The 13,868-nt window shown below is 46.9% G+C and overlaps 1 protein-coding gene across 8 annotated transcripts in view; it reads right to left on the reverse strand.

Moving 5' to 3' along the window:
* Positions 1–13,868, reverse strand: part of LOC116840204 (SAM and SH3 domain-containing protein 1-like) — a 423,731-nt gene that overhangs the window by 23,487 nt on the left and 386,376 nt on the right. For 6 of the 8 annotated variants that reach the window (XM_032810903.1, XM_032806658.1, XM_032834978.1 and 3 more), the window contains 2 exons: positions 3,553–3,714; positions 2,923–2,979 (listed from right to left, as the gene is read on the reverse strand). The exons of 1 other annotated variant lie outside the window; for it this stretch is intronic. In XM_032810903.1, coding sequence (XP_032666794.1) covers positions 2,923–2,979; positions 3,553–3,714 — 219 coding nt within the window. The remainder of the gene's footprint in view (positions 1–2,922; positions 2,980–3,552; positions 3,715–13,868) is intronic. One more of the 8 variants, XM_032819272.1, reaches the window with a different exon arrangement.

Here is a 13,868-nt window from a genome sequence, read left to right on the forward strand (position 1 = left end):
GAGAGAGAGAGAGAGAGAGAGAGAGAGAGAGAGAGAGAGAGAAGGAGGGAGAGAGAGAGAGAGAGAAGGAGGGAGCGAAGAAGTGAGAGCAACGGAAGAATAGGAAAGGCTGCAGAGAGTTGCCAGAAAGAGAAAGAAAGAAAAGAGGAAAAGAGAGAAAGGGAGGAGGTCCTCCGGGGAGCAATAAACCCACCGAGAGGTAGAGGTGACACTAAAACTTTTACACGGATACCGACCTTTATTTCCATATTGCTCGCAGCCTCAAAAAGGAACATGCCCGCTTTATTTCTTTCCTATGTCTCCCTTCGGTCCCTCCGCCCTTTTCTCATTCTCACCCCAATCCTCCCTTCCAGTGTCGTCTCTCTCTTTCTCTCTTTCTCCTCCGTACTGTCGGCGCGGGTAATGCCGCCAGTTTTCGGCAATTTCGGCCGACGTCTCCTCCTCTTTCTCCTCATGGTCCCCTTTTAAACTCCGTAGAATTCCGCGGAGCTTACGTCCGCGTAATTAAAACTCTCGGCTCGTGCCCGCGCTACTCTGACTAACGACGTCCGCCCCGCCGCCTACTACTTCGCTTTTACGCGCACGCTTCTTTCCTAATGGGCAGTTTTTGGCAAACGGCGAGCTCGCGAGCGAGCGGAGAAATTTTCGCGGGGATGCGCGACATACGTAACGAGCTAAGCCGCCGCACCGCGGCGGAGTAAGTCCCGGTGTTATTACGTGCGAAGCGTGTGTAATGTGCGGCCCCGCACGCTCTCTCGCGTGAAGAAGCGGCGCGTTATAGCGCGCGTTGCCCACTTATGCATGAACCGCGCGCGATACACGTGATCGTGTTGAAACGGTACCGTTTTACGTGTCGAAACCGCCACTTTCCTCTCATTACCGGGTATCCTTGAAATTTACCAGGATGCTCCGTATTTCTGTCGTGATTTTCTGTACGCGGTCTCCACGGTCGATATCTCGGGCTGGCTGCCTGCTTGCGTGCCTAACCCATTCACAAAAATTCGTCCGGAACGTTGCTTCTCTTCGTGAGATTCTTTAATTTAGAACGATAGATGCAGATGCGACGTGTTGTATGGTCAGCGTAGTCGAAAATCTCTTAGAACGTTATCGGCTTCTCGCAGGAATTTTTCTTCTCTTATGAGGTAATTATGAAATTGCGATGGAAGAACTTCACCGAGCAAATAACGAGCGCGAGCAATCGAGGAGGGCGGGCTTCGACGACTTATACGGCTCATTCGACTAACTTTTTAACGGAGTTAATTATTTAATAAAGCCGCGCGCGCGACATTATCCCGGATGTCCCTTTCAAGTAGTTAATTCAGTCTATACCGGTTTCTCCTTTATTCCTTTATACCGCGGATAAATTAACGAAGATAAACTTTTTACCGAGTTATCTGGGATTATCATCAAGAATCGACGGGGAAGAAGGTATTGTTTGCCGAAGTTAATCTCAGAGAAGTTTAGATCGGGTGAAAGGGTTGTTTATTAAAATTCTCATAGAGCTCTTCGACGAGAGTTAGCTAGTGGATTTTATCATAAAGTTATCTGCCTGTCCTGATAATTTCCGTACCTTGCATATTCCTTCTACTCTTTTCCAGCTTTTTTTGTAATAAAATTCTCAAGCCCTGTGTTCATCGAATTTTATCGCTTTTAATGCCGCAGTGTCCTAATTAATTATCTCTTAAACATATGACCCCTTTGTTTCATCAATTTGGTTTTATTTTAATTAGGTGACCGCGGGTTATATATAAGTCGCGAATATTATATCAGCGGGATAAGTCGGAGAAAGATGGTGTTTGATAAATTCAGCCTCTCTGGTTCGTTGAACTCTTTTAATTACGGGAATATATTCTCCCTTGGTTCGCAAACTGCGAAAATACACTGCTGGAGTTTCGGGGTCGTAGTGTTTTTTCTTTTCTCACGGTAAGATGTTGACGTTAAGAGAAAGACAGACGGGCGACGCCGCAGCGTGAACGCATATTGAAACACCTACGCGATATCCGGGTTGCTGTGCGAATCGCGATCGTACGTACGAGAGAAGAGGCGAAAAAAGAGCGGAAAGCCGGACGGACCGGGAAATAAGAAAAGCACGAAAAGCATACCGGCGCGGCGCCGGTATCGCGTCGATCGCGCATAAGAAATTCACGACGCAGCGTCGCGGTACGCATTGACGATTATGATGATATCACGCTGATCTGGCTGCTTTGCATAATAAGAGATATCGAGTTGGCGAAAGACAGCCCGAAGAGGAGGCAAGGACAGGACGCGGGGGATCGAGTTCTCGCGAGCTACGTGAAACTGGAAGAAGGGTAGTATAACAGGACGCGCGGGGGGAAGGAGGCGCGACAGAGGCGGAGGAGGTGGCCTTGGTGATAGCGCATACATGCAAATTTCGTCCTGCGAGAATTCCGATGCGGGAGGCAGGATTGTATCGGATAAGGCCACCGGCTCCCAGGGCCAATATCAGTCGAGCGACGAGAAGAGGGTTGCCGATGATCCGGGCAATGCACGGGGGAGTCGCGGGAAGAAAATAAACGAGCCGAGCGGAGCGGCTAGGTTTAATCGCGATACGACGCGCCGTTCTTATCAACGATCAGCACGATAAGGAAAATTGTCGCTCGCTCGCGAGAGACGTGAGTGTCGGCGCGAAAACGCGGGCAGATATGTATCCTAACGGAGGCGCCATTAGACGATTTCGAGGGGCCGACCAGGAGGGATGAGGCGTCCTCCATTTGCCGGGAGAGATTGAGCGGATTTAATCGCGGCCGCACGAAACGCCGGGAAAAGCCGCCGGGGCGACCTCCCGCAGGGGTTAGCCTGCGTGAGGTCCTCCGCGAGTAAGTTCATTAGTAAAAAAGCGACGACAAAGATCTCGTTGCAGAATCGGGAGAGAGATGCGGTGTCTTAAGGCGCACTACTCACCTCCTCGTGCTCCTTGTGGATTCGCTCCTTCTTCCGCAGCGCCTCTTGAACTTTCAGCTGAAAAATGCAAGGGGATGGAAGCGTTCTTAAGTTTCGTTTAAAAAGGTTTTATCGGCGGTAAAGAGCGACTTTCTCGCGAACGGCTCGGAGCGCGCTGACTGAACTCGCAGATCACGATGGATTGTGCGAGGCCCAGAGAGTGGCTTTTATTCACGGCTGTTCTCACGCAAATTGTCTTCTCTGTTCTCCATCAGTCTTCATTGTGCACGGCGTTGCGTCAACATACAGGGCAGTGTGACGGGTGAAACGACTTGCACTTTTTCATATTTCTCTTAATGAAATGAGTGTAATCTGTTTTTCAAACGAGTACATTGCCAAATCTGAGCTGAGTCTGTGTCCGGGTATCTGCCAGCGAAGCAACCCGTCATAGTGACCAACACATTAATACAACACCCTGTACATTGAGAAAAAGAGAGATGATGACAAATTTTTTATCGAATCACATAGACACCGGGTGATTTCAAGCGTCATTGCGCTGCAACGCAACATCGTTCTCGTTGATACAACTGAGCGTCATCACAGTAGAGCAGAAAATACTAAGAAAAATGCAAGGAAAGCGTAATTTATTACCCTCTGTATAGTTTCCTCAAAACTGTTCGCTTGGCCACCGTTCATCTGTAGGTATCGCAACCGGTCGTAATCTCGAGGATCCACCATTGAACGAAGTATCGTGTGTCCCATGTCGGGCCCAAGACCCAAACCGCTTTGCAAAACACTGTCAGGTGTGTCCACCTGTAAGTAGCAAAGAGCGCAGGTCTGTTTATTGAGATACATTCCATTAAATGTATAAAAGTCTCACCGCTTATTTGCCGTAATATTTTGAAAGAAAAGGTGGAGATTGTTACTCCTCCGCGTACAGTCGTAGTTTTTCAGACATACGGTACAATCCGAACAATTTTGTTACTGTAACTTTGTTAAAAATCTTTAGGTACATTTTTTTCAGAGATGTGAGAAAGCCTTAGCTATAAAATAGTAGTGCAATAGAGTCAGATCCTGCAAACAGATTTGAGATTTTTTCGGACTTTGCGAAAGTTGATGAGCGATCAAGTATCCGGTCTCGCAGATCCAACAATATTGTACGCGGAGAGTTAAATATCTGCACCATATCTCTGATGAGCTTTATTAAAATAGACGAAACGCATAAAATTAAGCACACTGATGGAACGATTCGTTTCGGCTGAATATCTCTCTTTCTGCAAAATATCAAAGTTACATTTTGCCGCCCGCTTTCCTTTGCCAGAACTTTTCGCTCAATTCTACGTTCCCTTCGTTCCTCCTCCGCAGCGTAACGTCACGCAATTTATTTCGCCGGAATTCAATTTATGCGCGAATCTCGTGAAATAATAAGGTCCGTTGCGGGGGTAGAGTGCGGTACATTGATTACAAGCGTATCGTTACTGAGATATCTCCGTAATAATTTATTACGATCGTCGTGGAAATCCGCTTTCGCGCGGATACATTTTTGTATGAAGGTGTAGCGTTCCCTTTCATAGAGCACCTTCCATTCTATAGAATGTCGAGCTCCTTTAAAGCGACCGCCATTTATCCTCGCGACGTTCCTGCCGCTAATGGGGCTCGTGCATAAGATATTCAGGACGCGGCAAGGGTCGCCATGGAGATCGTCAATTTTCTCGTTCTTCGCTACCGCGGGGAGAGAGTACAAGAGAAAGGGAGAGAAGGAGAGAGAGAGAGAGAGAGAGAGAGAGAAAGAGACAGTAGAAGGGTACATGCCATCGTGCATTTCGAGTAAAAAGTAAAAAAGAGAAAGAAAGTACACAGCGCGAGATTCTAATCGCGGTGGGTGAGACGTGGGCGGTGTTGCGAGCGCCGCGTTAGTCGAATGATTAAGATAGAAGCTCCAGAGTTTCGTTCCCGTGGTAACTTCAGACAAAGCCTCCGAAGTATTTACAAAGGAGCGCCTCTTCTACGAGATTAGCCTGAGTAGAGAAATTCATCTCCCTTTCCTCACTATTTTAAGCGCGTCGTCGTCGTCGTCGTCGTCGTCGTCGTCATCATCGTCTTCATTCTCTTCCTTGTTCCCCGTAGCGTCGTCGTCGTCGTCTTGCGGCAAGTCGGCGCGGGGAAATGGTTCACGACGAAAATTATCGCGTTGACATCCTGTGAATGCGACCTACGGAGATTATTTCATTGTCCCTGAGACGTTGTCGCGTCGAAGCGTTCTCCAAATATAACGCGGAAAATTCGGCCGCGGGATATATCGGTTGTGTCTCGGCGTCGCGCCGAAAATGACGGCGTTGCATTTCCGATAATTAGGTGCGCTCTGTAGCTCGTCGCGAATTGTCGTTCGTAAATTGCGTTGAATAACAATATTCGCTTCGCGGAATAAAGTACTCGTTATAACATTTTATCGCGTGGAATAGATTCGAGTCGGTTCCCCGCTTTATTTGCCCCGATCAAATTATTTTTCAACGGGGACCTGCAATTTTCTCGATCGTTCCGCGCGCCGTGGTATCGAATTCTTCAGAACGTTACGTATAAAACCCTGTTCCCATAAAATTTCTCAATTTGGCGAAGAAGATAAGTCTCATAAAAAGATATTAATATGCTAATAAATGCGGGCGAACGCGCATAAACTAGCGCGTCTCGTTGGCAATTAACGAGTTATTATCGATTTTTGCAGACGACGGTTCATATAGAGCCGCGGCTAGGGTGTCGCGAGTAATACGAGGGTGGCAAACGAAGGGTTGCGAGCGATAATAGAACCAGCGTTTGCCGAACCGGATTTGCACCACAATATTTTGCCTGTCGTCGTCCACTAGACTACTTCAGTGCTTTCTGTTTGAAAAGCAGTTGTTTTACTGACCTCTAACGTTGGAGCTTACGATTCGCGTTTATCACATCAAATGACGTTTCGGAGCGGAAATACGAAACGTGTTGGATTGAAACGGCATTGCTTCCCGTCATTTTTCCAACGCGAGAAACAAATTTCGAGGATCTCGGGTTGAATCGCGTTGTATGTGCCGAATATTTCGCGCGCGCTATCCGAAACTTATTCCACGTAGCTCAGCTTGTTTGCGAATAAATATCGATCCATCGCGCGCGCGCGGTAATCTCGATGCCTAAGGAAGAAAAAGCCACGCTTCTGCAAACAACGCCGGGACGATTACCTTGCGGTGCGCGATTTAATTAAACCACGTGGTATTTATGTTAAACGGATTAGAACCGTTTGTTTGCGCTCGCAGACTGAGCTTCCTCTCTCCACGGTCGCGACCGTAGCATCCACTAAGCCTGAATAATACCTAGAGACAAGGCTGAGAATTTACGTCGCTCCCTGTTTACCGGGCGCGCGATGTTGACTTTTTCTCCGTTGGTCCTTCGAGCGGACGGCGAGACGGAATAACCGAACAAATCCCCGAACGCCTCTGCAGATGCATTCGCAACCTTGTCCGCGAATCTCCCAGCCGCCCGGCAGTCTATGTAATCTTCTGATATGACGACGTTATCGCGGATTATTGCCCCTCACGGTGCGATATGAAAGTGCGCTGCCTGTCGCACTGTCTCTTTATCGCGGTTATCTTGAAACTCTGTCGCGATCCGATGTCACCGCACACTATACATCCGGCTTTAGAGAATTCTTCCGTTTTATGGCAAAAGTACCGGATGTCTGGACACCACAGCAGCACTGGTACCTAACTCTGCATATTATTTCGATTTTTAAATACAATTGCAAATATAAATTTTAAAATATAAAAATAAAATTGAAAATATATATAAATTTTCAATGTAGAATATATGCGTATATATTAAATATGTAGGATGCTACATTTTAAACAGGCCAGCCGAGCCCGGCAAATAAATATGTTTCAGGTAAAAATTATAAAATTTTAAAGGGAAAAAACGGTGGTTTTGAATTTTAACTTCTATCATTCGCCACATGGAGCCAATCTTGTTTTTTTAAATAAAAAGTGATATTCTTTTTTGTAAAAATTCCCCAAAAAATCGCATAATCTTGTATAAAAAATCCTTAAGACGTGTATGACCTAAGTCAAATAGTTTAAAAGTTACTTAGCAATGAAAAATGCAACTTTGTTCATTTCCATCAACAGTAATGTGCGCGCGAATTTATAAATGTGTTTGAGATATTCGATTAACCTGTTTAAGACGGAACATCTTGTATATTCTACGTTAAAAGTTTAAATATTTATGTATGTAATGTAAGAACCAGAACAATAAGAATGTCCAGAGTTTCAGCTATCAGCTTTTATTGATGTCCAGGCATACTGGTACTTTACTCGCATTCCGCTGCTACCCTCCTCCAGTTGCTCAACGCTAATGCAATATCCGATTATGTGCAGCGGCTTCTCAGGCTAATCACGTACAAGTCCGTACGTAAGAGATATCGGTTCCGTGCAATGAGCAGATCCACGATCGCGCGCTCTCTCTCTCTCTTTCGCCTCCTCGCGTCTCCGCTTCCTCGTGAGACGATGGAGCGGTGCTCGCTACGTGTACGGGTACAAATAGCGGCTGCTGCGAGAAACAATCTCGGCCATTAATCTACCGCAGGATCGACGCGTCCCGTCTGGAAATAAATGTCGCGATCGCGAGCACGGGAGTATCGCGCGTACGCAACGATTTCCATCAGTTAGCCCGCGACCATGTGCACGGGTGTCGGGGCTTCACCCCCAGGCTGCGTCTGCCGAGATGACGCGGCCCGTCCGGCGCGCGAAAGATTAAGCGATCGTTCTCCTTCGCCGTTACGTAAATCACAATAAAGCCGCCATAGTCGGCGCGCGCTTCAGGATAAATGACGGTGCGTACGAGGGATCCAGCTCGCCCAGCGCGAGGAGGGTGTGGAGGTCCATCCGAGGGGATGGAGTCGGTCGATCGAAAGCGAGGAAGACAGCCGAGCGCTCGAGGAAGACAGCCGACGATCAGGTGGCGGTCTCGATGCGTCGGGGGTGGATCAGAAGCGAAGGGGGAGAGAGATAAAGAGAGAAAGAGGGCAGTGTATTTTTTAAGGTTAAGCGGTTAACTGGCCACCTGGGGCGGGCTCTCCTTACAGGATCGGTTTATAGCCGCGTCAGCCGCGCGCCGCCTACCGGTTAATTTATCCCGGCATTGTTATTGCGAGAGCCGCCGCGCGCTCGGACCGAGATAGATACGCCGCTACGTGGCGTCGTGACAAACGCAATTAAGCATCTCACGACTTCCTGCACCGGGAAACCTGTAATCTGCTCATCTAGCCGACTCCCCTCGGCAAAGGACTCCTCCCGGAACGCCCCGCGGCACGGGATCGCCGTAACGGGCATGCCGCCGGCCGGCCGGCCGGGCCGCGGAATGCGACTTGGAGACCTCCGTGTCGTCCCTCGACGGCGCGCCGGCGGACTCCACTCGGGATGACCGTCTTCCCCGTGTTCGACCCTTATCGGGGGCCGGACTGATTTACGAACGCGGGTCGACTAACGGCTCGCGCCGGCGGTGTTAAGCTGCCACGATTTGTTTCCCGGTAATAACGCCGAGATCGCCAAGAGACGCGAGATAGATGTGGGAGAGATGCGAAAAGCAGCGGAAACCTGAGGCGGATTCAGGCCGCCTGCCGCGAAGGTACGAAAGAGGCGTGCGCGCAATTGAAATTCCGTTCTTGAGAACGCGTTCCCTTTTCTTGGCGTTAGCTGCGCGCGACGTTAGGCGATGCTGCGAGCATGGAGGGAATCGTGTCAAAGAAAATTGAGTTCTTTGGCGAAACTTCTTATCACGGCTCTCTAACTCAACGCGAATACGGCGATTAGATCTGTTAATAAGTCGTTAGCGCGCTCAATGCGATTATGTATTTTGCGTTTTCGTGGATCCGATAGTTCGCGGTAATTCATCCTCGCTCGTCTACTTCTGGGATTATCTCGTGAATGTGTAACAGAATTTCGCTTTTCAAGCCGATTAATCGGTACATTTTTCATTCAACAAAGTAGCTTAATCTCTGGCTACTTATTATAGATGCGAGACCTCCAATATGTATGACTCCGCGATAACGTAACTCCAACTATCCCGCGACTTATCTTCTGAAACTTGCAATCTACCTGGCACGCATGTGTAAAATTGAAAAAGGAAGGAGATAACTTTTCGGCAGGCGCATGACTTTTTTTTAGTAAAATCTTTCTTTTTTATCTACACCGAGAGAAAAAATATTTAAAACAACGTTTATTCGGTACCAGCATATTTGCTGAAACCTAAATTCTTTTATTTAAATAAAGAGCAAGCAATTGTTTTTGTGAAAAGCTGAGGCGTAGAGAAAATATATATTTTCTTATTTGAAAAATATCTTTTTCAAGTAGTTGTTTAGCAGTTTTATTTTTAATAATTTTTAGCAGTTTTTTGTTATAAATAAATATATTTGTGCTCACACACACAGAATAAATATTTTTTATTTCCTAGGTATTTTTCTCTTAGTGTTAAATGGTTGTATAAAAAATATGTTTTAAATACGCAAAATAACTTTTAAGCGTTACAAGTTGAAAAAGCCTATACTTAAAAATCTTTCTTTCTCACGCAACGTGATTTGAAAAAAACATCCGGATCAGTTTAGTCAGCACGTGTTATTTCGAATTGAGAAGAAATACTTGAAAATTTCATTTGTGGGATATAAAATTTCAGTGAAATAAAATTGATTTCTGTGTGAGAAATCAATGTAAAGTTTATTTCTCTGTGAATAAATCTTGAAGTATTAGGGATTTTGCTTTGGAGAATTACGTTGCGCGGGAGTTTTTCGTGGCTCGGAGATCTCTCCTCCACGCGATAATTTTCCCGTCGGCTCTCCTCGGTCCTAACGGCCGCCTGGGTAAACGAACATGCACCACGAAAGAGATCCCCGGTTTGGAATTCCGCCGAGGCAGCGTCGGCAATAGCCCCGACTCAGGCGATACTCTGCGATACGAAGTGTCGGCGAGTCTCGATTCCGGTCACGGGCGTAATCACGGCACTTAGGTAAAAGCGAATAGCGGGCGTAACGCGCGGGACGAAGTCGTGGTCGCGCGCGCGCGAAGGCACCGGGGTGCGAGTACATGCGACGAGGGCACCTCTCTCTACCTGGCTCGGTAACGACGAGCACATACATAAGCGGTGGAGGCGAGGAACGCGTGCAGATACGCTGCGATGTATGGCGGTGGTCGCTGTTTATCGGCGAGACGAAGTGACTCCGTCGAAACCGCGCTCGTGTTTCGCGGGCCACCGTAGAGACGGTGACTATTATCAGAGTAATTGAAACGTAAAACACGTTCGCATTGTCGAGTTCTCTGTCCTCGCGAGTTGACCGCACATTCCGCGCGGCGAAATGTATTCCCGCATATCCAACTGTCCGAACGTGTTCGCGGATCGCAGCGTGACGTTACCGTCTATCGCGGTCCCGAGCCGATGAATAAATGTCGAATCACCAAGGAGCTCACCCTCCGACCCCGTGACCGAAGCCGCAGCCCTATCGAGCGACGCTACACATTCTAGTCACGGAAATGATGGCGCCAGTTAAGCGGAATGGGATTGTATCTCGAGCTTCTGGCTGCCGCGAAAATTGACCGGAGTCACCGTTGGCGTGCAAATGGCAGCCGGGGGAAAGAACGCGGCACCGTGACACCGTTCGTTCATCCCCGCGCTCCTTAATAAGCCGAGTGTCTGGTGAGCTGTTTTTAATTAAGCCGCGCGTTTGCGATCTATAGAACGACCGGCGTCGATTAGCCGCGCGAACGGCAGTCCGTTCGACCGTGCGTTTCGTTCGTTCAGATGAGATGAGATCGCCCCTTCCAAGTGTTGGACTACGTGCAATATTGCACATATCACGCGCTAGAAGATAAATGGAGCTTGCGGGAAACGCGCGGTAGTGAGAATCTTGGACGAGGTTTACGGACGGAGCGGCGGCGGCGGCACGAGATTATCTGGCGCATCGCGCGAAATCTACGGAGCATCGTATAAATCTGTAACTATTCGATAAGATTCAATCCCGGAGCGTCAGCCGTCCACGAAAATACATCGCGCGTTGACAGCTGCGCGTCTGAAAAATATGTGTGCGCTTAATTCGCCGATAAAACATCGACGGCGACCGTCGGATATTTCCGCGCGAAGGCGTAATCGCGATACTTAGCGGGAACCACGGCGGAGCGAGCGAAAGCTGCGGTTATCTTGAAGAGCGGCGTCGGTTGCAATAATATCATTGCGCGCGTAGGAAAGGAGCTCTCGGCTGGCCAACCCCCGACGCCGCGGAAGTTGCTATTTACGAGCTAGTCAGCGCGGAAACTCGGGCCGCTCGCGCGGAGTGTGAAACTTGGCGAACTCGCGAACGGCCCGCGGTGATACAGCCGCGGAAGATCTCTGATAACGTTAATAATACGGATCAAAGAGGGGTGGGAGTAAACACTTTACGCGATGGAGTATTTTCGCGGCATTATCTAAAGTGCTCGAACAAGTTTTTCTATTTAAATGCTAATTGTTATTGGCGCAGGCCAAAAGTTCCATTCGATTTTTCGACTTGAGCTTGATTTTATTGTGTGTTCGATGGAAATAAATTATTCATCGACTAAGCACAGGTGACCATCGAGTAATTTCGCGTTATTTGGGACTTGGGATTCGTACAATCTTTTTACTTCTGCATTTGCATCGTTTTTTACTTGAAGACATCGAATCCTGCACACGGAGAGAATTTTGTAGCGAAAATATTAGCTGAGAATTTTGTAGCGAAAATATTAGCTGAGAATTTTGTAACCGGGAAATAGATCGACTTTTTCTGCAGTAATTGACTATTCTTTCATTTCACATGCTCATATTTATTTCACACACTGCTTATATTTTAGGAACTCAAATGTGCTATTAAGAAATTTGCTATTCTTCTAGCGAAATTTCATAATAATAATAATCATAATGATATTTGATTGATCTCGGTCGGTGACAAAATATCGTTTGGAGAAGTAACTTAAAGTCGATTTCGTATTTTTATCGCAGTAGATAACCGGTTTACTGTCGAGGAAGATAAAAAGCACAACTAAATTCCTGATTCAATATAATGAACTTGAACGATCAATCAGACGAGACACAATAATTAACTTTCGGTTTCTTTCTCATGGAACTTTTTAATTTGCTTCTTAATATTCCGTGTTGTCCGAGGAAATATTCTGTTACGACGGCGGCGGGGCGATGTGCAATAATCACGCCTTAATTAGCTAACCGAACGAAAGTCGGGTTTCCAATGCGTTCGCGTGAGGTTTCCTGTCGGCGCCTCACGACAGGCGAAATAAGGGGAGCGACCGTGCTCGCATCTTGCGGCGGGTATATATGCAGCGAGTATATGCTGGCGTGTGCACACAATCAACGGATTGTACCTTGTAAAGGCATAGCTTATAAAGGACAGACCGGCGGATGCAGCGTATGCAGGGACGATCGGTCGAAGCGCTCGCGTGCTTCGACCGTGGCGGTGTTTAAGAGCGCGGAAACGGGTCCTGCGGGATTCACCCGATTATTCGCTCATTCGAATCTTAATGTCGATATTTGCGGGAAAATGCGCGCCCACTCGCCCTGACAAAGTATTCTTGGCAACTCGCTGGAAATACGCGCTGGCAGCGCGACACGCGGCAGCCTCGACTTAATAAACGGCGAGAAATATTGTATCCTCGCGCGAGCGTGGGCTGTCGTATAAATAATAACGACGGAGCTCGGTTGCTCGGTAGCTCGTGTACAATGTTGCGACGAATTTTTTCGAACGAACATTCACGCACACGCTCTGCGGGAGGCGCGTTGTCATGATACGCGCAGAGTGCATCTCTGTGCACGAAATATCAAACTTATTTGTACGTGCAAGATACAAAAGTTACGAGAAGCGCGCATGTTCCAATGAGAATAAACCGCGAGTCCCCAAAATACATATCATAATTTACTTCGATAAGAGAGTCTAGATGGAGATATGTTATATGTGTGTTTTTTAATATTTATCTTGAGAGAAGCAGTGGATAAAATCGTGAAAAGGTTCTTTTAGAACATAAAGATATCCTTTTCCAGAGTTTTATTAAAATCGGTATAATATTGCAGATAGAAAATAAAAGAAACTGATTTAATAAATGTTCAAGTCTCTCAAAATTTTTTATTAATATTTTTCATCGTAAGTGAATAAAATTAAGCGATGTGTTACTAGCTAGAATGAAGTTTTTAATAAGTATATGATATACCGTTTCGGATAACATAAGCAATTTTTATTTATAAAATACTTCTCACGACGATTCTACTAATTTGAATACATATTTTATGTGTCGCCTTCTTATCCTGCGCTACTGGACAACTGAACTCGGGCAAGATGTTCACGTTGCTGCATGTTTGTACTTTAATTATTACAGAACAAAAGATATGGTTAACAGGACCGTGGTGGGAATTAACACGTAGGAAAAGGCTACCTCTATCATGTTCGTACAATCACAATAATCAGTCGTCTAACAAGTTGTAACTTAGAAATTCTGAAATATGGGGCATCTAACCCCGGTCTCCCTTACAGTAAAGTAACGCGAGAGCGCTCACTGAATAGCGAGAAATAAAAAGGAGAGAAAAGAGAAAAATGTGATCGATATTTTTTCTGTTCGACATTCCGGAAAGTTTTCTTGAAGCTCCTGCGAGTCCTGCCGCTCGCAAGTCTGAATTTTTTCCCAGTTATCTTAGCGATCTTTAGAGTTCAAACAATGGTATAACGGTGGACGGAAGTAGGAGAAAAAACGAGAACGCGAAAGGGAGAGAAAGGAGGCGTGGGACCGGTCCGTGCGATGTTGATTTTCCGAAAGCAGTGCGCGCTCGTCTCTGGAACGTCGCCGGCTGACTGTCATTAGTCGCGAAGGAGATAGCGCTCGTAGAAGCGGCAAGTGGTAGCTCCGTGCATCAAACCGACTGCCTCGTCTAAAATTTAGCTAACG

This window comes from Odontomachus brunneus, unplaced genomic scaffold, assembly GCF_010583005.1.
Source record: "Odontomachus brunneus isolate Ranch 3 - 2012 unplaced genomic scaffold, Obru_v1 Obru_scaffold_001, whole genome shotgun sequence".
In the NCBI taxonomy this organism is placed as follows: Eukaryota; Metazoa; Arthropoda; class Insecta; order Hymenoptera; family Formicidae; genus Odontomachus; species Odontomachus brunneus.